Consider the following 25,716-nt stretch of genomic DNA (forward strand, 5'->3'; position numbering starts at 1 on the left):
TTTCATTTCCAGTTTAAAGGGAAAGGCAAATGGTTTCACTGGAATGAGGCCATTAAAAACATCAACCTGGGCGACAAAACCACCAAAGTGCAAGAGATCATTGTACCCACCATAGACACAGTTCGCTACAACTACTTGATGGATCTTTGCATCAACTACGAAGTGTCAGTATTCTCTGAGGGATTGGTCAAAACTGTTTTTGTTGTTCTTTACATCTTTAGTACTATGATAATAGTGCATAGCCTGAACTTATATACATTTAATCAAACATAATACACTTAAAAATATATGTTTTGTTTTGCCTTTAAGTCCTTCCCTGTTTGTGGGTCCTACTGGAACTGGAAAATCTGTGTATGTGAAGGAAAAACTCATGAATAATCTGGACAAAGATCAGTACCTACCCTTCTTCATCAACTTTTCAGCCCGCACAAGTTCAAACCAAACTCAGGTTAGTGTGAGAGACATGAGACATACAGTTCTTAACAAATGTATTAGACCACCTGTCATACAAACGAGAAAATAAATATTAACAAATATTTTTTTGAAAATCTGCCTAAAACTTACATAAAAGGAACAAGAAACATTTTATACCCAAATTTGACCTGATGCACTGGTCAAGAGCATAACTTTCAACCAATAATTTTTTTTCTGTTCAGGAATGCAAGTAAATAACTGTAATTTGCCATCTTAATTCAAAAATAATAATGTGCTTCAGTAATTATTAATGTTAGCCTTAAAAATCTGATTTTGATCAAAGAAGTTGCACATACTGCTAAATTAACCATTGGTGGTCTAATAAATTTGTTAAGCACTGTATGTGAAATAATGTCCCTGTAGAGAAACAGCTTTAGTGATCATATATTATGTGAGGTGTTTGTTTGTTTCTAAACAAATAAGAGGTTATAGTTATTTAAATTGTATTTATTCTGTTTATTTCATCATGTAGAATATCATCATGTCCAGGTTAGATAAGAGAAGGAAGGGCGTGTTTGGACCCCCCATGGGAAAAAAGTGTATCATCTTTGTAGATGACATGAACATGCCTGCACTGGAACAGTTTGGAGCACAGCCTCCTGTAGAGCTTCTTCGACAGTACATAGACCACGGAAACTGGTATGAACCACCTATTACAGGACAAATTCATATTCTAACGAGAGAAATATAAATATATGAACAGGACTGAATTCACTAGATTAGAGCACTGTTCTTCAAACAAACAGACCTCATCTACTCTTGCAGGTATGACCTGAAGGATACCTCCAAGATCACTCTTGTTGATCTCCAGATCATCTCAGCTATGGGCCCCCCTGGCGGGGGAAGGAATGCTGTGACTTCACGCTTCTTGCGGCATTTCAACATTTTTAGCATTAATCCCTTCAGCGATGACACCATGGTTCACATTTTCTCCAACATTGTGTCCTTCTATCTTAAAAACAATCAGTTCCCACCTGAATATTTCACTGTTGGCAACCAAATAGTGACAGCAACAATGGAAGTGAGTGCTGTAAAAACAGACATTGGGAACACAAAAACCAGAAAGCTGGATAAATTCATTTTGCAGTTGTATAAAAATCTAAATCATCTTTATGTTTACGTTTTTTATTTTCCATAGGTCTATAAGAAAGCCATGGAGAACCTGCTTCCAACTCCAGCCAAGTCTCACTATACCTTCAACCTGCGGGACTTTTCACGTGTTATCCAAGGTTGCCTGCTGATTAAGAAGGGATCTCTGGAGAGCAAACGCACTATGATACGGCTTTTTGTCCATGAGGTCTTCCGTGTCTATTATGACCGTTTGGTAGACGATGACGATCGGGTGTGGCTCTACACGCTGATGAGCAGCATTGTGAAAGATCACTTTAAGGAATCCTTTCACCAGGTCTTTGATCACCTGAAACAAGGCAGCAAAGTGAGCTGATAGTCCCTTATCCTTACTATTTCATGTGCTTTACTACTTTTAAAATGAAACAATACAGCAAAGAAGATGTGCTTGCAGAATTACATCTTGATGTGCCTGAATCTGTGGCATTTAAATTTGTGAATTTCTAGCTGGTTGAAGAAGACATGCGAAATCTTCTGTTTGGTGACTACATGAAACCTGACCTGGAGGATGATGAGCGTTTGTATGCTGAGGTGCCCTCAGTTGAAAAATTTGCCGTGGTGGTAAAGTCCTGTCTTGAAGAATACAACCAGATGCATAAGAATCGGATGAACCTTGTCATCTTCCGGTAAACAGCTTTCAAAGAGGATATAGTTTTTATAGATTTTCTTTCTTTCTTTAGCAATAACTTTACAAGTTGACTTGACTTTTGTGCAGTAAATGAATGAGATATGTTTTTATCTGTAACTTGTAATTTGTGTTTAAACTTAATTAACTGAAAATAAAATCTTATCTAGCTATGTCCTGGAGCACTTGTCCCGCGTCAGTCGTGTGTTAAAGCAGCCAGGAGGAAATGCCCTCCTTGTGGGAGTGGGAGGAAGTGGACGCCAATCCATCACCCGTCTGGCCACATTCATGGCCCATATGACCATGTTTCAGCCAGAGATCTCCAAGAGCTACGGTATGACTGAGTGGAGAGATGACCTCAAGGTAAGCTGTAAAGGCTTCTGTTACTTCTTTTTAATACAAGTGTGTTTTGGTCGTATTATTCTCATTAGATCCTGTGGCTTTTTAACAGTCCTCGCTGCTGTACTCTGTCTCACTGCTTTCCTTTCAAATAAAGATGTTGCTAAAAAATGCTGGGGTGAAAGGCCAGAAGACAGTGTTCTTGATAACTGATGCTCAGATCAAAGATGAAGCTTTTCTAGAAGACGTGGACAGTGTCTTGAATACAGGAGAGGTTCCCAATCTTTTTGCCATAGATGAGAAACAAGAAATCATAGAGGTAGGATATTATAATCTTATATACATACCTTATGAAATTGTATGCAATAAAATTCTCATTTCATCTGTTTTTCCCCAGGCAGTACGTCCCATTGCCCAAGCTGGTAATAAAAACTTGGAGCTGAGCCCTTTGACTCTGTTTGCCTTCTTTGTGGCACGCTGTAAAGAGAACCTGCACGTTGTTGTGGCATTCAGTCCTATTGGAGATGCCTTTCGAAATCGCCTGCGCCAGTTTCCAGCTCTTATTAACTGCTGTACCATTGACTGGTATCAGGTAGGGCACTATAACATGCGTGCATTGTAATATACTACATATAAAAATGTCTGAATCACTGAAAACTATATAGGTATCTGTTAAGCATCAGCTGTGCTCTTGGATCTGGAAATAAAACCAAAGAAAGAAAATAGGACATGTAAATTCATTAGCAGACCCTGTTCTGTGTCTTCACTCTTGTCTTTGTATGCCATCTTTGATCCTGCCCTTAGTATCGCTTTCCTCTCTGTACTTTGACAGCCATGGCCTGAGGAAGCTCTTGAGCGAGTAGCCAACTCCTTCCTGGAGTCACTACAAATGAATGAAAATGAGAGGCAGGAGGTCATACCTATCTGCAAGACATTCCACACCTCTGCCAAAGAGCTTTCACAGAGGTATGACAGCTTTATTCATACTTTTCAGAATGAAATGTAAAGTACATTTCTAATCCTTTAATTATGCTGTTTTCACGTGCAGATTCCTTTCTGAGCTTGGTCGCCATAATTATGTGACACCCACATCCTACCTGGAACTAATTGCAGCTTTTCGTCAACTTCTCACTCAGAAAAGAGACACTGTCATGAAGGCAAAACAGAGGTACACCAATGGCCTGGATAAGCTAGCCTTTGCTGAATCTCAGGTATATGAAATACTATTTTCACTGGAGCTGTTTTGTCTATTCTCTATTTCTTGTATTATTCCTATGCAGTAGTTTATTTGAGCAATATATTTCCATAGGTGGGTGAGATGAAGAAGGAACTTGTAGACCTACAGCCTAAACTGGAACAGGCAAAGATAGAGAACACCAAAATGATGAAGGTGAATACATTTCACACAATCGATCAACATCAGTATCCTCCCCAGAGTACATATGTATCAGAACATACATAAATCCGTACTAAATGTACACATGTATTAATTTTCAGGTTATCGAGGTGGAGTCTGTGGAGGTGGAAGCCAAGAGCAAAGTTGTGCGGGTTGATGAGGAGGCAGCAACCATAAAAGCCAATGAGGCCCAGGCTTTGAAGGATGAGTGTGAGAGTGACTTAGCTGAAGCTATCCCTGCCCTGGAGGCTGCTCTATCTGCCTTGGACACTTTGAAGGTGAGCGCCCTTCAGCAAAATATCTTTTTTTCATTACATATCATTGCAGTTAGATAACTGAGCAAGTCAAGCTGTCCATTTCTTTTCAGCCCTCTGATGTCACAATTGTGAAGTCTATGAAAAATCCACCTTCAGGGGTGAAGCTGGTGATGGCAGCTGTGTGTGTGATGAAGGAGATAAAGCCAGATAAGATAGCTGATCCAGCTGGGACTGGAAAAAAGGTTAGACTGAGTACAAAAATTAAAAGAAAAATTAAATCATGTGAAATGATTAAAGTCTGGTACTTATTTTTAGTCTTTTAAAACACAGCTAAACCTCATTCGAATGATATAGTTTTTCATTCTGTTAGAAAAAGGGCATAAACACAGTGAGTGACATGTTTGCTTTATTATCTAGGTTTTTGACTTCTGGGGTCCGAGCAAGAAGTTGCTGGGTGATATGAATTTTTTACGAGATCTTAGAGTATATGACAAGGACAACATTCCTGTGAGTGTCAAAATTATGTCACAGTTAAAAAACATTCAACTTGCACTTACCCCTAACTTACTCGTCTGTCTTTGGGTTGCAGGTCCATGTGATGCAAAAAATCCGAAGTGAGTACATGACTAATCCCGACTTTAACCCCAGTATAGTGGCAAAGGCATCCTCTGCAGCGGAAGGCCTGTGCAAATGGATCCAAGCAATGGAAGTGTATGACAGGGTGGCAAAGGTGCAGTGTGTTTGGATATTCAAACCACTTGTAATTGTACCTGCACACTTACTTTTTCACACATTTCTTGATTTCGTCTTTGGTTTCAGGTTGTGGCTCCTAAGAAGGCCAATCTTGGAGTGGCACAGGAGTCCCTGGCAGCTACCATGGCCCTTCTGGACCAGAAGAGGGCTGAGTTGAAAGAAGTTGAAGATCGCTTAGCAGCTCTTCAGAAAACTTTTCAAGAAAAGACAGAGGAGAAAGCCCAGCTGGAATTTCAGGTGGATTTGTGCGCCAGGAAGTTGGAAAGGGCGGAAAAACTCATCGGTGGTCTGGGTGGAGAGAAGACCAGGTCATGAAGACACTTATAAATATTTCAGTGCCAAGCAGTGAAGCTGAGGAGACTTGTTTATGCGTTTACTTATAGGTCTTCTTCTTCCTCTTTGTTTTATTATTATTCATTGGACTGTAGAGTAAAACATTTGAAGATTTTGTTCACTGACTGGGAGCAGTTTGCCAATTTCTCTAATTAAGACTCACGTCTGAAGTATTATAGCACCACCAATGGGTGGAAGTTGGAAGTATGTCCATGCATGCAGATTTTTAACTGTTAGCCTGCTTCTTTTAAGGATTCCTTGAATCATTCAGAGTTCAAGCTATATTTCAAGAATTTAAGCTATACTTAACTTTCTGAAGCTTTTTCCAGCCTTCACCAAAATTGGCGCAGATGAAAGTTATATACCAAGCTTGAAAGACCAAGTATCACAAAAGCAAGCAGTTGGCATTTACATTTTCAAAACTGTTAGAACCAATAAAAATTAGCAGTTAAACCACCAGACAGCAAGTAATTTCCTGTAATTATAACCTCTTAAAAGTTTACCTGCGTCACTCGGGTAGCTTCAAAATGAAAATGTGTTTTTACATCTTATAGCTATGCTTTTATCATAGTTACATGAAGTTGTTATGACAACTGTGCCCAGCTGACCTGCTTGGCCTCCTTATTGCCTTGTTCTGTTGCTTGTTTCCTGCAATTTGAAGAATAACTGCATACCAGTGACTGAATGTGACTATTTACTCAGATGGTCTAAAGCAGCAGACGACCTGCAGAACACGTATGACAATTTGACCGGAGATGTTCTTATCTCTGCCGGTGTCATCGCTTATCTGGGGGCTTTCACAGCTGGCTTCAGACAAGAATGCACCAAGTTGTGGACCAAACTTTGCAAAGTACAAAGTTCTTCCTTCTCTCCTCTCATTTTTATGAATCTTTGTCATACATATGTATTTCTATGTCTATATTACTTACCTTAGTAAATAAATATCTGTATTTGCACCTCCCTCTATCTCTAGTCTAAGAACATTCCATCATCAGATGACTTCTCACTCAGTAAAACTCTGGGGGATCCCATTAAGATCAGGGCATGGAACATTGCAGGGCTTCCCAGTGACACTTTCTCTATTGACAACGGCGTCATTGTCAGTAATTCACGCAGATGGTGAGTTTGTGTTTCTGAAATTTGTGAAACTTATGTTGAAATATTTGTGAAAAGATCCTTTTCATTTATTACCTAATGCTAATGTTCTTGTAGGCCCTTGATGATTGACCCTCAGGGTCAAGCCAACAAGTGGGTCAAGAATTCAGAGAAAGATAACAGCCTGAGTGTAATAAAGCTAACAGATGGGGACTATATGAGAACTTTAGAAAACTGTATTCAGTTTGGAACACCACTGCTGCTGGAAAATGTAGGAGAAGAACTGGACCCTTCTCTGGAACCATTGCTGCTCAAACAAACCTTCAAACAAGGTGCTAGAAGTATAAAATGGATGCCAAAGAATAATTTTGAATTTAGAAAGAGTGACAGTTCTTAGCTCCCAATTTTTTTTTTGTTTCTCTTAGGCGGTGTTGATTGCATCAGGCTCGGGGAGAGTGTGATTGAGTACTCCAATGATTTCCGTTTCTACATCACAACAAAGCTCAGAAACCCCCATTACCTACCAGAGCTGGCCACCAAAGTGTCCCTGCTCAATTTCATGATAACCCCTGAGGGCTTGGAGGACCAGCTGCTCGGGATTGTTGTTGCCAAGGAGAGGTAATACCTGCAAAATGGTTACTTATTTTATTGACTGAAACGGTTTTTTTTATAGCTCTTTTACTCATGTCATCTACTTGTATTTCCACAGGCCAGAACTGGAGGAGGAGAGAAATGCATTAATCCTGCAGTCAGCTGAAAATAAGAGGCAGCTAAAGGAAACTGAAGACAAGATCCTAGAGACACTGCAGTCCTCTGAGGGAAATATCCTGGAAGATGAGAGTGCCATTCAGATTTTAGACTCAGCAAAGATCATGTCCAACACAATTACCAAGAAACAGCAGGTGTGAATTACACATAAAATCAAAGCTGAATTGTGAATTTGATGTCTTTTAAGTTAATTTGATTGTCTCGTAGTCTAACCTAATGTTTACATCTTTCCAAGATTGCAGAGAAGACAGAGATCAAGATAGCAGAGTCCAGAGAGGGTTACAGAGCTATTGCAAAACACTCGTCCATCCTGTTCTTCAGTATTACTGATCTGACCAACATTGACCCGATGTACCAGTACTCTCTCAGCTGGTTTGTTAATCTCTACATTAACTCCATACAAGACAGGTAAGTGATCCAGGTGGAGTAAACCTGGTTAGTGGTATGGTGAAGTAATGAACTATGACACATCTGCCAGAACTAATAGCTTTTAGTTTGTCTGTCATGTCCTCTGCCTCTAACGCCTTGCTAGAGTCGACATTCAGACTAAACTCCTCTTCAAAATGACCACGCAGACAAGAGGGTTTGACTTCACTCCCTTTACTTAGGCCAGTTGAAGTAGGGTAAAACTGAGAAACAACATGACATGAAATGCTCTTAGAAACCATAGATGAGGAGAAATACACAATAACAGTACAATGACTTGTTTAGCCGAAAGCGTTAGCTAATTCCCTCTTTACAAACGTTTCTATTAAGCAAACACTGCAATCACATTTCTTCAAGTAGATTGTTCATTAGTAAAGATGGAACAGAATTACATACCGACAATGCCCTTAAAGACCGTCTTAAGGGAGACAAATGCCACTACAGCAGCGGACGGGAGAACGGGAGAAGTCCTTTCCCCAAACAATAACATGCGCTTTCTGATGACATCATAGAACAGAGACGGATTTGAGCACGTTACACCAGGTCATGCCAAAAGGGGGCACTAAAGAGTAACTTTCTCAGGGAAAATCTATTTAAACAGAATACGGTTACATGGTGACAGAACACTCCCCGTCTGAAACTCAGCAGGGTTTCACCTACTAATATGACAAGGTCAAACACATTTCAGTCATCTGGAGGAATAAGCAAGATCATCTCATTCACGGGTCGGACGTAAAGCTTTGGTCCCTCTTTCTTAATGACCTTAACTTGCACTTTGCGCACCCTTCCGTCTTTACTGGGATACACATCGACGATGATACCTAAGGGCCAGTCGTTCCTACTGCACTGACTGTCCTTAAGAAGCACCACACTTCCTTGCTTAAGGTTTGGCCGGTCAGAAGTCCACTTTGTTCGACACTGAAGTGTTGACAGATACTGTTTCCGCCACCTGTCCCAAAATGTGTTAGACAAGCTTTGGACCCTGCGCCACTGTTGTTTCAATAGGTCATTATGTCCAAAGTCTCCTTCTGGTACTGGGCATGGATCTACCTTCTGAGTAAGCAATGAAGCCGGTGTGAGAATGAAAGGATCTGTAGGATCGTTCGACACAGGCACCAGTGGTCGACTGTTCACTATGGCTGAGACCTCAGCCATGAATGTTGTGAGTACCTCATGTGTGAGTTTGGAGGAGCCCATCTGAAGAAGCATCGAGTCCAGGATACGACGTGTGATGCCGATCATCCTTTCCCACGCTCCTCCCATATGAGAGGAATGTGGTGTGTTGAAGGTCCACGTACATCCGTGTTCTGACAGAAACCTCTTCATAGCTTTCCCATCAAGATTTGAGGGAATCCCCATATCTTTGCAAGCTCTGGTGAAATTAGTGCCCTGGTCGGAGCGTACGTTTTTCAAGGGTCCTCGAATCGCCATAAACCTTCTGAATGCGTTTATGAAACTGGAGGAGTCCAATGACTCGATTACCTCGATGTGTATAGCTCTGACACACAGACAGGTAAAGAGGACAGCCCACCTCTCGTACGACGGGCTGCTACAGACCAGGGCCCAAACACATCAATGCCGACGTTGCTAAAAGGTGGTTCCATGCTGAGCCTATCTGGTGGCAAGTCTGCCATCTTCTGAACTTCACACCTCCCTCTCAGCCTTCGACAAGTGACACACTCGAAAACGAGTCTATTAATGCATCTCCTGCCACCTACAATCCAATAACCTGCAGATCGGACAGCTCCTTCAGTGAAGAGACGTCCTTGGTGACGTACCTGCTCGTGAAAGTGACGCACTATGAGAGTGGTCATGTGATGCCGTCCGGGCAGAATCAATGGCCGTTTCTCGTGGAACCCTATTTTTGCCTCAATGAGACGACCCCCAATCCTTAATAGCCCCTCTGAGTCAATGAAGGGATCCAGGGCAACGAGTGAGCTGCTCTTGGGGATGTTGGCGTTTGATGCAAGACACTCCAGTTCTTTCCTGTAGACCTCTTGTTGAACTGTTTTGATAATGACTAGCTTACTCTGTTCAAGAATATCCCCGGTAGGGGGTGTGCTGCACTGATGCCAGCCCTTACATTTTTGAGCGACACACTTCTTTCCCCTTTTGAAGCTCTGAACAATGTGAATAAGGGTACCAAGAGCCCTTATGAGAGAACTCCAGCATGAGAAGCGATTGAACCGCCCAGAGCCAAGATGTTTGAAGACTGTGACCGACAGTGTTGTGACTTGAGGCCTAATTTCGCTGTCTTGATCTGGTTCCAAAAGGTCAAACCTCTGTACCACAGGTGACACCCCTTCAGGTCGAGACAAGAATGCCGGTCCAGAGAACCATATTGTGTTCTCAAGACGGTCTGCTGTGATAGACCGTGTGGCAATGTCTGCGGGATTGTCTTCTGTGCAGACATATCGCCACTGCTGTGGCATGGTGCTTCGTCTGATCCTCTGAACTCGATTGCTCACGTATACATAAAACCTTCTTTTCTCATTGTAGATATATCCGAGCACCGCCTTGCTGTCTGTGTAGTAGGTGACTGCGTCGAATACAATGTCTATTTCGGAGGTGATGGCCTCGGACAGAGTTACTGCCATGACTGCTGCACAAAGCTCCAACCGAGGTATAGTATGCTCTGGACGTGGGGCCAGTTTGGCTTTACTTGCAACCAATCTAGTGCAGCATCCCCCATCTGCGTCCACAGTCTTCAAGTAGGCGACAGCAGCTACTGCTTTCTCTGAAGCGTCTGAAAAGACACAGAGTTCTGTTAACTTGACAGTGGATGGTGACATGTTTGAGTACGGTCGGGGGATCCTCAGATGCCTTAACTCCTGCAGAAAATCTCTCCAACTTTCCCACACCTTTTCCTTTTCTGCTGGTAGTGGGGTGTCCCAATCTGAAGATTGTGAGGCCAGTTCTCGAAGCAGCAGTTTCCCTTGAATTGTCACGGGGGAGACGAATCCTAGAGGATCGTACAGGCTGTTCACCGTTGAGAGAACTCCTCGTTGAGTGAATGCCTTTCTCTCGTCCTGGACGCGGTAAGTAAAACAGTCTGAATCCAAGTCCCAGTACAGCCCAAGGCTACGCTGCATTGGTAGAGTGTCAGCAGTAAGGTCCAAATCTTTCAGGTCTGTGGCATGATCTTCACTGGGAAAGGCCTTCATGACCTCCTTGCTGTTCGAAGCCAGCTTATGCAGCCTAAGGTTAGAGCGAGCCAGCATTTTTTGAGTTCTTTTGAGCAGGTCGATAGCTGCGTCTGTTGTGGGCAAGGACTTTAACCCGTCATCTACGTAAAAGTCACGAGTGACAAACTGTTCTACGTCCTCCCCATACTCCTTCCGGCCTTCCTGTGCTGCACGTCTAAGACAGTAGATAGCCACAGCCGGCGAAGGACTATTTCCAAAGACGTGCACGTTCATACGGAACTCCATAATCTCTTTCTCTGGGTTGTTCTCTTTAAACCAGAGGAACCTGAGGAAGTTCCGGTCTTCAGGACGCACCTTGAAACAATGAAACATCTGTTGCACGTCCACAGTGAAGGCGATCTGTTCTTTCCAAAACCGAAGGAGGACTCCTACCAGGGTGTTGTTGAGGTCTGGTCCCGTTAGGAGTACTTGGTTCAGAGACAAACCTTTGTGCTGGGCACTGGAGTCGAAGACGACTCTTATTTGGGAGGGCTTCTTGGGATGGTAAACCCCAAAACAAGGTAGGTACCAATGCTCCTCATTAGGCTTCAGAGGTGGGGCTTCTTCAGCGTGCCCATTCTGAAAGATCTTTGCCATGAACGAGACAAACTCTTCCTTCATTTTAGGCTTCCTTCTGAAGGACCGCTGTAGAGATTTGAGACGTTCAAGTGCTTGCTCGTGGTTATGAGGGAGCTTTGGTCGTAGAGATCTGAAAGGCAGGGGAGCCACCCACCTGTTTTCTTGGTCCTTATAGACCTCTTGCTCCATGATGTGGATGAACTGTCCGTCCTCGATTGAAGGAGCTTCTTTGTCGTCGTCCTTTGTTGTCTGGAACACATTACAGTCTAAGGTGGCCCATTTCTCACTAGCAGGGAGATGTTTGCATGTTAGGGGAAATGAAGGGGAGCTACCACTACTATACTTCTCTTTTACATAGTAATCGTTTGGGCATGGCTGAAAGAGAGAAGGACGTCCATTTTTCAGTACGTTAGTGTAGCAAGAGCTGATAACCGTAGGTCTGTGGACATCTCCAATGCACACATCTCCTACAATAACCCAACCCAGATCCAACTTCTGGGCATAGGGTGCGTTTTGTGGGCCATTCACTTGTCTTCTGACCTTATGAACTCTGATGATATCTCTGCCTAACAAGAGCAGGATGGAAGCTTGGGAGTCCAGCTTTGGAATGTGTTTTGCAAGGGCCTTCAAATGACTGTGGTTTAATGCTACCTCTGGTGTTGGTATTTCTGCGCGGTTATTTGGGATCTCGTTGCATTCAATCAGTGACGGCAAAGAGAGTGTGACACTCCCGTTAATGGGTTCGATCACAAAGCCACGTGCTTGTCTGCCTTCTGTCTCTTGTGTTCCGGCACATGTCTTCAAAGTGTATGGTGAAGGAGGCCCTGCAATGTTGAATAGGTCGAAAAACTCGGTACGTGCAAGTGATCTGTTGCTCTGATCATCTAATATTGTGTATACCGTAACTGCAGCTTCAGGGCAGTCGGTTGGGTACACCCTGGTCAGACATATTTTTGAGCAGGAACGCCCTGCGGAATAATTTCCGCAGACCTCAGTACATGCTGTGGAAACATCACCTTCATTCAGGTTGGAATTTCCCTCCCCGCCCTGATCTGGTGCGGAATGTGCTGTGTTGGTGGACCATGGGGCAGATCCAGGGTGGAGGGCTGCAATGTGGCTCTTGCTTCCACACTCTGAGCAGGAGATGTCGTCTTCACAATTCCTTGCCAAATGTGTGGCTCTGCAGCACCTGTAACATATTCCGTACCTTTTTAAGAGTGCTTTCCTTTCTTCCATTGGCTTCTCTCTAAACCCGCGACACCTGGGTAAGGGGTGGGGTTTGTTGTGTAGCGGGCAGCGCTCTGCTGGATCATCTCTAGTGGATGACTCGCTTCCAGATTGGGTGCGAAACGATGCAGTCCTTGTACCGTTGAAAAGGGGCCGAGGATCCGGCGAGACCCTCGTTTTAAAAACTGCCACAGCTTTGTGACCTTCGGCTTTAGACGATTGCTTACTGCCTAATAACTCACTACTGTATGCTGTCTGTGTGAGGCCAGGGTCGTTGCGCATCCGTGCTTCCCGACACACAAAGTCTACAAAGAAACCGAATGGGGGATAGGGAGCCCCGCGATCTTCTTTGTACTTAAAGCCTAAAGAAAGCCATTTTTCCTGGAGATAAAATGGCAGCTTCTGGACGACAGGGGTAACACCACGAGGGGTATCCAGATAACTAAGCCCAAGCAAGTCACCATCTTCTTTGGCAGCCTGTATCTCCGACAGCAAGTCTCCCAGCTCTCTTAGTTTACGACCATCTCTGTTTGGAATCTTGGGAAAGTTGTCTAATCTTTTCAAAAAGGCACCCTCGATGACCTCTGGTGCACCGTAGCACTCATTAAGCCTGTCCCACATAGCTCTGAGTCCGTTAGCTGGTTGGTTCGCATACACGGATCGTATTCGTCTGGCATGTTCAGCTGAGTCCTTACCTAGCCATTTCACGAGGAGGTCAAGCTGTTCACTTGGTGAGAGGTTGAGACCTCTGATGGCATTCATAAACGATGCTTTCCAGGCTCTGTAGCATTCGGGACGGTCGTTGAAGTGAAGGAGCCCTGTAGTCACCAGTTCACGTCGAGCCATAAATCTAACAAGGTCTGACATGTTCTGCTCCATTTCTAGTGGAGTGTACAGTGGGCCCCTTTCCCGGCATGTGGTCTCATGTGGGTGACCGGAGTTGTCTGGGGTTGTGATATACGCCGCGCCGGTGTAGCCGCTGTCCAGAGGCTGTCGTGCATAATTGACCGTTGGTTCTTGTTTAGGGGTGTAGGTCTCACTTTGATCAGCTTTGCCTGGGAAATGATCCTTTAGATTTGCTATTATGGGTGTGGTTTGGGTTTGGATGTGTGGTGTCGCAACTGGCTTGAGGCTTGGTCGAAAATGTACATCAGATCCTGGCGTAAAGATCTTGGAGTAGGAGTCTATGGTCGGTGAATGCTGAAGGAGTTTCGTCTCCGTGTTATCATTGGAGGTTTCTAGAATGGGCGTGGTTTGGCTGCCGTGTGAGGCACCCTTCACATATTCTCTTGTGCGCGTTACTGGGTCGTCAGCAGGAACATCTATCTCACTAAGACCCTCGCCATCATCTTGGATCGCTGCAGCCTCCAAAACTTCTGCTTTTGCTTCTGCAGCTGCAGCCCTTTTTTCCATGCGTACTTTATCTAATGACGCTTCAAGACGTATTTTTCGAAGCTGCATAGAAGCTTCCAGTTCCGCTTGCTGCAGCTTCAGATCGTTCTCTTTATCCACAAATGCTGCTTCAGCCTTAGCCGCCTCAGCTTCTGCACGTGCTTGTGCAGCGGCTGCCTTACTTGCAGCTGAGCTCCTGGTATGCCTGGAGGAGCCAGATATATTAGATCTGGTTTTCATTGATGCGCTGGTTCTCTGCGACATGTTGCTGTCGATTGGATTTCTTCCTACATCTGAGCTGTTTCCGGAGGATAGCTCTAATTGCTGTCCAGTTCCCCACGAGACTGGTCTTTGAGAGGCTGTCGTTTTACTGTCATGTCCTCTGCCTCTAACGCCTTGCTAGAGTCGACATTCAGACTAAACTCCTCTTCAAAATGACCACGCAGACAAGAGGGTTTGACTTCACTCCCTTTACTTAGGCCAGTTGAAGTAGGGTAAAACTGAGAAACAACATGACATGAAATGCTCTTAGAAACCATAGATGAGGAGAAATACACAATAACAGTACAATGACTTGTTTAGCCGAAAGCGTTAGCTAATTCCCTCTTTACAAACGTTTCTATTAAGCAAACACTGCAATCACATTTCTTCAAGTAGATTGTTCATTAGTAAAGATGGAACAGAATTACATACCGACAATGCCCTTAAAGACCGTCTTAAGGGAGACAAATGCCACTACAGCAGCGGACGGGAGAACGGGAGAAGTCCTTTCCCCAAACAATAACATGCGCTTTCTGATGACATCATAGAACAGAGACGGATTTGAGCACGTTACACCAGGTCATGCCAAAAGGGGGCACTAAAGAGTAACTTTCTCAGGGAAAATCTATTTAAACAGAATACGGTTACATGGTGACAGAACATTGTCTGTGTTATTTGGAAACTTATAAACTGTATTTTGCCTTTTGTTCATCAGTAACAAGTCCAAGATTCTGGAAAGAAGGCTTCAGTTTCTTATTGATCACTTCACCTATAACTTGTACTGCAACATATGTCGTTCTCTGTTTGAGAAAGATAAACTCCTCTTCTCCTTCCTTCTCTGCTGCAAATTACTACTGTAAGTTAAAGTTACAAGCAATTTTGACTCTTACTCTCATGCTTAGTGCAAATCTATGTGGATGTTTACTTTTATATTTGATGCTATTTTTTTATCAATGTTTTCTTCTAAGAGCAAAAGGGGAGATTAAACACACTGACTTTATGTTCCTGCTGACTGGGGGAGTGGGCCTCCAGAACACCACTGCTAATCCCGACCCCACCTGGCTACAGGACAAGAGCTGGGATGAAATCTGCAGAGCAAGTGAACTCCCTGGTTTACGAGGATTGAAGTAACAAGCTTTAATCACTAAAATAAAAATGGCCTCATCATCATCATCATCATCATCACTGTTTACCCAATGTGGATTGTTATTTATTTTGCAGAGAAGCTTTCATTAAAAATCCAGATGACTTCAAGTCCATTTATGACAGCAAAGATCCATGCACTATTGGTTTGCCTGCTCCGTGGTGTGAACAGCTCAATGATCTGCAAAAGATGATCATCGTTCGCTGTCTCAGGCCTGATAAGATACTGCCAGCTGTGGCTAAATATGTGAAACGCAACCTAGGGAAGAAATTTGTCCAACCACCTCCCTTTGACCTGAGTAAGAGCTACTTGGACTCCAACTCTGCCATCCCACTCGTGTTTGTGCTGTCTACAGGTGCTGATCCCATGGCTAGTAAGTTCTATAAATCTGTTTTACTGATTTTCAAAGGGCCACATAAAGTCAGTGTCAAATCCTGAAACTAGGAAAACTAACTCTTTTAGAAAAACTAAAACTATCCTTCCACAGGCTTGCTGAAGTTTGCCAGTGACAAGAACATGGGTGGTGCCAAGTTCCAGTCTATCTCTCTGGGTCAGGGACAGGGGCCCATTGCTTCTAAAATGATATCCACAGCCATGCAGGATGGGACATGGGTGTGTTTACAAAATTGCCACTTGGCCGTTTCCTGGATGCCCATGCTAGAGAAAATCTGTGAGGACTTTAGTCTTGCAACATGCCACCAAGACTTCCGCCTCTGGCTCACAAGCTACCCTTCAGCCAAGGTAAAACCCATAAATGAACAACTTTAAGGACTAAATAGATATAACTGTCATCTGAAAGAGCCTTCAGTATAGTAAAAAAAAATTAATCAGTTTCCAGTGACCATCCTGCAGAATGGAGTGAAAATGACAAATGAGCCCCCAACAGGACTCCGTCTCAACCTGCTCCAGTCTTATTTGTCAGATCCTATTTCTGATCCAAACTTCTTCAGCAACTGTCCCAATAAAGAGCTGGTGAGTCAGGAGGAAACCTATTTAGAATTTTTTATGCATAATTATGTATTAATTCTATAGGTGTGTGACACAATAAATGAATTTCCTAACTAGATCTGGGAGAAGCTCCTGTATGGACTGTGCTTCTTCCATGCTCTCGTTCAGGAGAGGAAAAAGTTTGGTCCTTTGGGCTGGAATATTCCGTATGGCTTCAATGAGTCTGACCTGCGCATAAGCATCAGACAGCTACAGGTATTTACTCAAAACACTCAGTTGTTGTGTTTCTACCCTGAAAAAAACATCAAAAACTCATTTAATTTCTCTTCCTCTTTAGCTGTTTGTAAATGAATATGACAAGGTGCCCTTGGAGGCCATAACATATCTGACTGGAGAGTGCAATTACGGTGGCCGTGTGACAGATGATTGGGACAGGCGGCTCCTGATGACTATCTTGGCTGACTTCTACAACAAGGACATCATTGAGACTTTTCGCTATCCTTTCTCACCTAGTGGCGATTACTGTGCCCCACCAAAATCTAGCTATCAGGATTACATTCTGTTTATCAAGGTGCAGACACTCCAGAAGCAGTAGTATATATAATTTATATAAAATAACTGCATATAATCCTTAATTTCTTTCAATTTTATGGTATATTACTGACAGCAGTGTCTTTGTTGTACTCTAGGAACTTCCATTCAGCCAGCATCCAGAAGTGTTTGGGATGCACGAAAATGTAGACATTTCCAAAGATTTGCAGCAGACAAAACTACTGTTTGATTCACTGATACTCACCCAGGGTGGAGGCTCCGAGGGCGGAACCCATTCTGAGAGCGACAACATGCTGTACGACATAGCGAATGACATCCTCACCAAGGTACAACTTAATCAAACTTCCTCTTCATTTAGGAGTTTTTAGCCATACCAATGGCATGGTTGGTCCAAACAAAAACATTTCAAATACCAACAGTTGGATTTCCCTAAGTTTTTATGTAGAATAATCCTATTAACCTTTGGCAATTACTTAATGTTCCCTTAAGCACCATCACACATCGAGATTTCACTCATTCTGTGAAATACAGCATCTCAGCATTGGCTAAGTTAATTGACACATTTGGGTTTTTTTTTTTAAATAACATTTTTCAGTTCCCAGACACTACTTTCAATTTTACCGACTTTGGTCTTACTTTGTCTCCTCTGTTTTGACTGAAGCCAAATTTCTCAACATCTGTTCAGTGGATTTCAGTAACTGCAGTGCAGGTGGACATATTCCTGCTTCTCCTGGATGAATTAATTTAGGTTGATAACCTCCCTTTTGATAGAGAATTATTTTTATTCTCTGTCATTAGTCAAATAGTTTGGTTAATGACTAGTTTATATACTGTGTAAAAGTCTTGAAGCACCCCTAGTTTCTTTATAATTGCTCCCAAGGAGCCACAATGTTTTGAAAATTGGTCTTCAGCAATAGTTTTTCAGGTTTTTGGAAAGTAAGTCAGTTTTTCTTTGAATGTTGACTGCTTTTTTGTTTTCGGTTATCTTTCGTTCAGTTCTTAAGCCCGACCATTTTCAGAAGAATGTTTTTTGTTTTTTTAAGCCACACTGACCTATGACTCATTCAAGCATAAAAAGACACCTAACCCAGTGTTGTGTCTACACAAAGCAGACAACTTAGCAAAGAGTCCTTTGGCCCTTTCACAAAAACACAGATTTATTTCCCATCACTTTAGTGGAATTTATAAAAAGTGCCAAAGTCAACAGAGTTTGAGTGCCATAAAATTGCATTTTTGCACCAACAAGGTGATTCCAAGTGAGCTATCCCATATGGAAAAGAAATAGAAAAGACTTGCATCAGATGTGGCCTACTTCATATAGTGAATCATATAAGGCTTATATGATTTACTCATGAAAGTGGCCACTTTCATAGATTGTTTTAGTAAGTATCCAAAACATACAAGTTTCATTTATATAATTTTTCTAGGGATCTTATGTCTGTTTTCACTCTTGTATGCTTTTCATACAAGTTTCACACAAGACAGACACAAACTTTATAAGATTTATATGTATCTTTTCCATATGGGATTATCCAAATTGTTTCACAACTTGGCATAGTGTGCAGTGTGTCCTTAAAACATGTGAGGAAACTGGAGAAGTGGAAGTCAAAAAAGAAGTATCAGACCTAAAGAAAAGCCCTACCAGACACCTGAGAGATACATCTGGCTCCATACATATTGGTTCAAACCAATATGTATGGCCAGTATGTATGGAGGAAATGAGTAGACAGGAGTAAGCATCTGCAACCATCTGAGAAACACAGTGGAGCCTCTGTCATGGGTTGGGGTTGCATTTCAGTCAGTAGTGTTGGGGATCTTGTCAAATTTCATGGCATTATGAATGCAGAAAAGTTCTGTCAGATTTTGATCAACCATGCAGTACAAATGGAAAATGTCTGATTGGCAACAGCCTCATTTTTCAGCATGACAATGATCCTACACACACCTTGCCAGTGCATTAAAAGCATACTTGGATAGAAAAACATACAGTAAAACACAATCAGTCATGGATTGTCTTTGCCTGAACTCAGAGGTCAACATTAGTAACAGAACACAAAGCAGCCAACATCCAAAGTGGAGCTCTGAAATGTTCTTTAAGAAGCCTGGAGAACCATTCCTAAAGACTGCGTGCTTATGTCATTTATTTCTATGTATGTTTTCATACTTCAGTATATTTCTGAACCTATATCACATTATCCAAGCAAAAAATAAAGAAACGAGTGATGGCTCAAAACATTTGCACAGCACTGTAAAAAAATAGCATCCCCATTAAACATACATGTGCTTTGTGTTTACTGCTTTGCGTTTCCTCTGGGTATTCCAACTCCCTCTCAGAGACAGTGTAAGGAAGTCCTACTCTCCAGCCATATGGTTTTGGGGGCCAAGTGGTAAAGAAAGTTGATAGATGGATGTATTGTGAGCATGTTAACATATTGTTACTAGCGTATTAGGTACATTTACTTTTTATTGTCCAGATAGCACCAGTATATCTATAACTCTCTACGTTGTACAAACGTTGAGAGTTGTCTGTGCTCTGTGTCCACTTCACCGTGTGTTTATAACTGCCACATTTGCTTATTTCCCTAAGCTCCCAGCTAACTTTGACACAGAAGCAGCTCTCTTGAAGTTTCCTGTGCTCTATGAAGAAAGCATGAACACAGTCCTTGTCCAAGAGATGGAACGCTACAACACGTATGAACAGACAGCTCTCCACCCTGTTTTAAGCTATATAACCATTGCAACCATTTTTCTTTCATGACTTAACTGCTGTCTTTGCTCTCTCAGGTTGTGTAGTTTGATTCGTATCAGCCTGCAGAATTTGCTGAAGGCTATTAAGGGATTGGTGGTGATGGATGCAGAGCTGGAGGCAGTTGCAGGCAGTTTGGTGGTTGGAAAAGTGCCAGAGAAATGGGCCAAGCGCTCTTACCCCAGCCTCAAACCCTTGGGCAGTTACATTAATGACTTTCTGTCAAGGCTCAAGTTTTTGCAGGTAAGACTAGTGAGCAAAAGTGATTTGAATGAGCAGTTTCAACTCGGCATATCAAAGCTTTGTGCACCTTTTCAGTCTCATTATATTTTCACTTTATTTTGTGTGCCTGTAGGTTTGGTTTAACACCAGCAAGCCCAATGTGTTCTGGCTGTCTGGCTTCTTCTTCACCCAGGCCTTTCTAACTGGGGCCATGCAGAACTATGCCAGGAAATACCACATCCCCATTGACCTGCTGAGCTTCGAATTTGAGGTCTGGAGACTCACACTTTTGGATCTCTCTTCACATGTAAAGATCTTATCATAGCCCTTAGACATTACTAATTAGTGGTTTGTCTTTTATGATTTTATCTTACAGGTCCTTCCTTTTGACGAGATACAAACAACGCCTGAAGATGGTGTTTACATTAATGGACTGTTTCTTGATGGAGCTCGGTGGGACAAAGAAAGGTACATGCTCACAGCAGCGTTAGGAATACAATATTGACTATATGCTTATAGCAGTATAGCTTATAAGCTATTACTCTGCAGGAAAAAAGTCATTCACTGTACTTAAGCACACATTTGAGGATTTAATGAAAATATTCTACTTCATGTTGCTTTATATTACATTTCAAAATTAAATATTTATAATACTTTTTATTGGGCTAAATTTATATTTTTTAATATTGGCCCTTTACTTGTAATGGGGATTTTTTTTAATATATATACAGGATTTATATAGGATTTTTTTTACTTTGTTCATCACTAGTGAAATATAGGGAGACCTGATAAGGATGGGTTTGTTTGTCTCTCTCTATTATCAGTGGAGTTCTGGCTGAGCAGTACCCCAAAGTCCTCTTTGACTCAATGCCAATCATCTGGGTAAAACCCAGTAAGTATTGCCTGACTTTGTGCACTTCTAGAGCTGGTGTTTCAGATCTGCAACAATCTGGATGCAATTAATGTTTTCAGATATCTCTTTCAAGTGCATAATTGCTTGTTTCCTTGTATTATTTTATCACCATCTATCTACCATTTTCTGTGTTCCTTTGCTTTCATTTCTGCCCAACAGCTCAAAAGAACAGCGTCAGTCAGCCTCAGAAGATGTACATTTGTCCTCTATACAAGACCAGCGAAAGGAAAGGCACGCTGTCCACCACAGGCCACTCCACCAATTTTGTCATTTCCATGACGCTGCCCACCAACAAGCGCCCACAGCACTGGATCAAGCGTGGTGTTGCCATGCTCTGCCAGCTTGATGACTGAGATCAGTCAGCACATTGCTTTAAGAATCAAATGCTTTACTGCAGCTATTCTCAATCCTGCTTGGATTAGTTTAAACTCTGTGTTCCTTAATACAATAATAAACACAATGTCTATGGCTGATGTGGAGATCTTAATGTAATATAATTTTGGTATTTTCAATTCACAACTTTGTCCATTAACTACTTACAAAATAAAAAAGCTGCTGTGCTTTCACCAGAAATGTTACAGTGAAAGATTAAGCGCATCAGATGTGCTGTTTTCTTTTTTTGAACAGAAAGACATGGAAACAGGTACGCCTCGGTGCTCAGCTGGTGCTGTGTGAGTCCTGATGGAAAAACCTGTCAAAAATTAATTGCAAACACACTGGTTTCAAAATATTTGGCTCACATTTTAAAAATATATTTCATGTAGGTTCTTATTTTACTTAATACAACGTTTGACTGCAGTACACAAGAATAAGCCAAGAACATTGCAAACATTCTTTGAACGCTTAAAGGATAGTTACACCTATACGGTATATCATTGCAGTTATGCCTTTACAGTTTTTACATTTAGCCATGTGTCTCCTTGGAGTGACTTTTTTCATGTGCTGTAATACTAAGGTGGACACAAGCCCAATAAAATGATCACTCTAAAGATAAAAACATGGATTATACTTAGAAAACCTACTGACGGAGAGCCTCAGCTTCCAAACTAGTTTTGCTGTCTAGACTGATACCTTATTATAAACCTTTTGTCCTTTTTCTCGCTGTTCATTTGCCTTCTTAGTAACCTGTTTGCCTCCTTTTCCCTCAGTGTGAGCTGATACCATCTATAGACTATAAGCTATTAATGTGCAGCAGCAATAACAAGTAGAAAATAAAAGTCTTTTAGGGTGAATCATAAGAGATTAAATATAATTGAATTTAGCAGTGTGCTATGCACAAAGAAAACAATCTTGTTAAATCTGAAAAATTGTATTTTAAAATTGTATTTTATGGAGGGGGTGAACTTCCAAAGTGAACCAACTGTTGGTTTGTGTTTGAATATTAGATTTTGCATTATGAATACAATTGCTTATGAGTTGAATGATGGCAGTTGTTGCAGTTGCTTAGTGGGTCAAACTAGAAACTGGCTGTGAAGACCTTGTGATCTGATATTTATAGTGTGTGTGTGTGTGTGTGTGTGTGTGTGTGTGTGTGTGTGTGTGTGTGTGTGTGTGTGTGTGTGTGTGAGAGAGAGAGAGAGAGAGAGAGAGAGAGGGCAGGATATAAATAGCCCCAGTATGTGTGGCTGCTAAAGAGCCCCCTGGCTATACTGGTGTTAAAACTACACAGAGAGCAGCTTTTTGACTGAAGGTAAACACCACGCGATGAAAAACATTTTTATTTGGTTAAAAACTTGATTAGTGTGGAGCTTGAATGCCACGCTGTCATATTATACAAACTGTTGCAATACATGTGGCATTTGAATTTCCATGCTATAACTTTGTGTCGTGTTGCAGTCTCTGCTCTCGTAACAGCATTTCCTCTGCTGCTTTATATGTTCTTTTTAAGAAATGTCCACTGGAGTCATTTGTGAATCTCCATTTGTTTGTTTTGCCGATGCTGAAAGAAAAAAAAAACCCTGCAGCTTCTCAACTGGAGATTTGCTTTTGACATTGAGAGTTATTAGACTGAAAATTGGGACAATAAGTCCAATTAAAGTCATTAGATCCAATATCCTGCATGTATTATGGTGTCAGTAAAGTAAAAACAATGAGACTGACTGCCACATTTCCTGCTTAGCTGCACTGTGTTGCAGTTGTTATTCAGGACTGTGAGTGGTGTGTGATTTAATGCTCTTGTTTACCTTATAGCTGTGCCTCCTCAGAGTAACCCCTTCTGCACTGGCTCTTTTTACACTTGTCAGATGAGCATGGAAACAGAAGATGACTTTTATCAATCAGAGGAAGACTTGGACGAAGATGAGGCAACGCAATATATTATTGAACAAAGTCTAATTCAGTATAGAAAGCTAAAAGGATTAAATCCAAGGTTTCTATCTACTCACCCAGCATTCACATATAAGTATCTATATTATGAATGTCTTGTTTGTTTAAGTGAATCCTTATTCTGTGCAATAACTTTAAATAGTGATCTGAAACCTTGTGAAGACCCTGATGAGATTTTTAAAGCAATTAAGGAGGGTAAGCTGATGACCTTTAACCTCAGTGCTGATTCAGACAATTCTGAATCTTTCTCAAAGATCTGATACGTCCCGTCTTCATATTCAGGTGATGAGAATGCCCTGAACAGACTTGCAGCCCAACCGGAGACTCTGTCCAGAGTTGATACACGAGGATGGATCCCGCTGCACGAGGCTGCGGCACAGCAGAATAAGAAGGTGCTAGAGATTATCTTTTCAGGTAAATGTAGCTGTAACTTTTGACTGGCACAGGCTTGTTCATTTCAACCCTGAGGTGTTGATCGGTTCCTGGGTGTTTGGGTTCCAGCATCACCCCCGGGTGCAGCCCAGTGTCGCACTCTGAAGGGTGAGACGCCACTGTTTTTAGCTGTGGTCCACGGGCTCAGAGAGAATGCTACATTCCTGTTACAGAATGGTAGCAACCCAGATCTCCAGAATGACGAGCAGGATTCTCCATTAGTGGCAGGTATCTCGCGCTATGTTCGTCTAACTTCAAACACATTTTATTTTAGAGATACCTCAACATGTGTGACACTTTCTCATCCTTTTCTCTCCTGCTCCTTTTGCTCACAGCTCTTCTAAATGATCAGTATGATTTGGCCACGCTGTTGCTTCGTTACAATGCCAAAATAGACCAAACCGGACCACTGGACAGGACAGCTCTACATGAATCCGCGTTTTTAGGCTTGGAGAATTTTGTGTATCTGCTCTTAGAGTCTGGTGCTAATCCAAATGCATGTGACGTTAAAAAGAAAACTCCACTGGCTCTGGCTGCACAGAATGGACATCTAAATGTGGTGGAGGTTCTGTTACAGAAAGGTAAATGTAGTGATTCCATCTCCTTTTGCTTTTACATATGTATATAAGTAAATGCATGTTCTCATAGTGCTTTAATTCATTTTTTAGGTGCACAGGTGTGGTGTGAGTCGGAGTCAGGTACGATTTTGTTTGATGCAGCGGCATCAGGAAATCCTGACATAATCTCCTTGCTGCTGGAACACGGTGCAGATCCAAACGTACCCCTTTATAGTGGGCACCTGCCAGTTCATCGAGTGGCATACCATGGACACAGACTGTGAGCATTATCTATACTTATTTTCCTGAATTTTTAAATAGGATTTCAACCAATATCATGTTCTCACATAAAGATTTTTTTTGGGTTGTTTTTTTTACAGAGCACTGGAACATCTCATCCCAGTGACGAAGCTGCATGCTGTAAAGGAAAGTGGGATGAGTCCTCTCCATTCTGCAGCTGCTGGGGGACACGCCCAGTGTGTGGAGATACTGCTCAAAGCTGGCTACGATCCAAACTTCATGCTGCACCCAAGGATCCGCCACAACTATGATGATGACCGCAAGTCTGCCCTCTTTTTTGCTGTGTCCAACAATGACCTCCAGTGCACCCGCTTACTGTTAGAGGCCGGGGCTCTCGTGAACCAGGATCCCATCAACTGTCTACAGGTGGCTCTGAGACAGGGCAATTATGAACTGATCAACATCTTGCTGAAGTATGGGGCAAATGTCAACTACTACTCCCGTGTCAACACCACTCATTTCCCCTCAGCGCTGCAGTATGCCTTAAAAGATGAGGTTATGCTGAGAATGATCCTGAACCATGGTTATGACGTGAAGCGCTGCTTTGACTGTCCATATGGTGACAGTTCCCATGATTACACTGCTTGGACGACGTCAGTCATTAAAGACATGGTGGTGAGGCCAAGTTTATGCTAAAAAAAAATGATAAAGAGTGGAACATGTGAAGTGCAATGGAGTAATGCTATTCTACAAAGTTTCAGATTGACTGTCATATCTCTCTTTCCTTTCTAGTTCTGTGAGGTGATAACAGTATCCTGGCTGAAGCACTTATCTGCCCAGGTGGTGCGCATCATGCTTGACTACACTGACCACGTCTCCTTCTGCACCAAACTAAAGGACACACTGCAGGAGCAGAAACAGTGGCCAGAAATCTGCCACATTCAAAGTATGAACTGCTCACTACCTGTTGTCAGCAAAAATGTGCGCTTCATCTGTAGTTGCTGACTTTTTTTGTCTGACAGGAAATGTGCGGAGCCTGAAGCACCTGTGTCGCCTGCGGATAAGGGAGCACCTTAGACGCCTGCGTTTGAGAGCACCAGCTTTTATCAACTTCCTTCCTCTTCCTCCCAGGCTGAAAGATTATCTGCGTTACAAGGAGTTTGACATTTACAGCAGGGGCAGTATGATTATCCCCTGATGAAAACATATTTATAGATATCAAAGATGTCACTCTTTTATAGAAAGCTTCCTGCTTTATTATTATTATGTGTGATTAAAATTACATTACTTATACAGTCAAAAAATGTGAACATAAATTGTACTCACCTTTTAAATATCTATCAGAGACATATATATGAGCGCAGCGGGACATTGGTGGGTAACAGTTTGTTTGCAGATG

General features: G+C 42.2%; 2 protein-coding genes across 3 annotated transcripts in view; both read left to right on the top strand.

The window, feature by feature from the left end:
• The window catches only part of dnah12 (dynein, axonemal, heavy chain 12), a 33,704-nt gene extending 11,887 nt beyond the window's left edge, over positions 1-21,817 (top strand). The window contains exons 38-74 of the mRNA XM_004546022.3: positions 13-164; positions 310-448; positions 947-1,113; positions 1,240-1,495; positions 1,613-1,909; positions 2,050-2,228; positions 2,398-2,590; positions 2,724-2,885; positions 2,964-3,158; positions 3,399-3,532; positions 3,615-3,777; positions 3,876-3,956; positions 4,064-4,240; positions 4,330-4,461; positions 4,637-4,726; positions 4,809-4,949; positions 5,039-5,280; positions 6,008-6,155; positions 6,279-6,424; positions 6,518-6,732; positions 6,826-7,018; positions 7,110-7,302; positions 7,404-7,576; positions 14,954-15,094; positions 15,207-15,365; positions 15,460-15,755; positions 15,870-16,123; positions 16,214-16,354; positions 16,448-16,585; positions 16,668-16,901; positions 17,020-17,208; positions 19,470-19,573; positions 19,667-19,871; positions 19,984-20,121; positions 20,227-20,318; positions 20,675-20,742; positions 20,923-21,817. Of these exons, the coding sequence (XP_004546079.2) occupies positions 13-164; positions 310-448; positions 947-1,113; positions 1,240-1,495; positions 1,613-1,909; positions 2,050-2,228; positions 2,398-2,590; positions 2,724-2,885; positions 2,964-3,158; positions 3,399-3,532; positions 3,615-3,777; positions 3,876-3,956; positions 4,064-4,240; positions 4,330-4,461; positions 4,637-4,726; positions 4,809-4,949; positions 5,039-5,280; positions 6,008-6,155; positions 6,279-6,424; positions 6,518-6,732; positions 6,826-7,018; positions 7,110-7,302; positions 7,404-7,576; positions 14,954-15,094; positions 15,207-15,365; positions 15,460-15,755; positions 15,870-16,123; positions 16,214-16,354; positions 16,448-16,585; positions 16,668-16,901; positions 17,020-17,208; positions 19,470-19,573; positions 19,667-19,871; positions 19,984-20,121; positions 20,227-20,318; positions 20,675-20,742; positions 20,923-21,116 (6,321 nt within the window). The 3' untranslated portion in view covers positions 21,117-21,817. The remainder of the gene's footprint in view (positions 1-12; positions 165-309; positions 449-946; positions 1,114-1,239; positions 1,496-1,612; positions 1,910-2,049; positions 2,229-2,397; positions 2,591-2,723; positions 2,886-2,963; positions 3,159-3,398; positions 3,533-3,614; positions 3,778-3,875; positions 3,957-4,063; positions 4,241-4,329; positions 4,462-4,636; positions 4,727-4,808; positions 4,950-5,038; positions 5,281-6,007; positions 6,156-6,278; positions 6,425-6,517; positions 6,733-6,825; positions 7,019-7,109; positions 7,303-7,403; positions 7,577-14,953; positions 15,095-15,206; positions 15,366-15,459; positions 15,756-15,869; positions 16,124-16,213; positions 16,355-16,447; positions 16,586-16,667; positions 16,902-17,019; positions 17,209-19,469; positions 19,574-19,666; positions 19,872-19,983; positions 20,122-20,226; positions 20,319-20,674; positions 20,743-20,922) is intronic.
• Positions 21,818-22,253: 436 nt separating this feature from the next.
• asb14b (ankyrin repeat and SOCS box containing 14b) lies at positions 22,254-25,612 on the top strand. Of its 2 annotated transcripts, none has more exons than XM_004546023.3 (10): positions 22,254-22,453; positions 22,954-23,131; positions 23,231-23,283; positions 23,371-23,502; positions 23,590-23,748; positions 23,856-24,101; positions 24,189-24,357; positions 24,458-24,992; positions 25,110-25,263; positions 25,340-25,612. In XM_004546023.3, the coding sequence occupies exons 2-10, from the start codon at positions 23,007-23,009 to the stop codon at positions 25,513-25,515; spliced, it is 1,749 nt and encodes a 582-aa protein (XP_004546080.3). In that variant the 5' UTR covers positions 22,254-22,453; positions 22,954-23,006; the 3' UTR covers positions 25,516-25,612. The 2 variants fall into 2 exon arrangements, with proteins under 2 accessions (XP_004546080.3, XP_004546081.3); XM_004546024.3 differs by having other exon boundaries at positions 23,007-23,131.
• Positions 25,613-25,716: the final 104 nt, after the last annotated feature.

Source organism: Maylandia zebra, linkage group LG20, assembly GCF_041146795.1.
Source record: "Maylandia zebra isolate NMK-2024a linkage group LG20, Mzebra_GT3a, whole genome shotgun sequence".
Taxonomy (NCBI): Eukaryota; Metazoa; Chordata; class Actinopteri; order Cichliformes; family Cichlidae; genus Maylandia; species Maylandia zebra.

Bases quoted from the DNA above. Each gene is read 5' to 3' on its own strand.
- asb14b (XM_004546023.3), top strand. From the start codon at position 23,007: ATGAGCATGGAAACAGAAGATGACTTTTATCAATCAGAGGAAGACTTG. The intron at 23,503-23,589 runs GTAAATGTAGCT...TTTGGGTTCCAG, and splicing joins GCTAGAGATTATCTTTTCAG to CATCACCCCCGGGTGCAGCC. The intron at 23,749-23,855 runs GTATCTCGCGCT...TTTTGCTCACAG, and splicing joins GGATTCTCCATTAGTGGCAG to CTCTTCTAAATGATCAGTAT.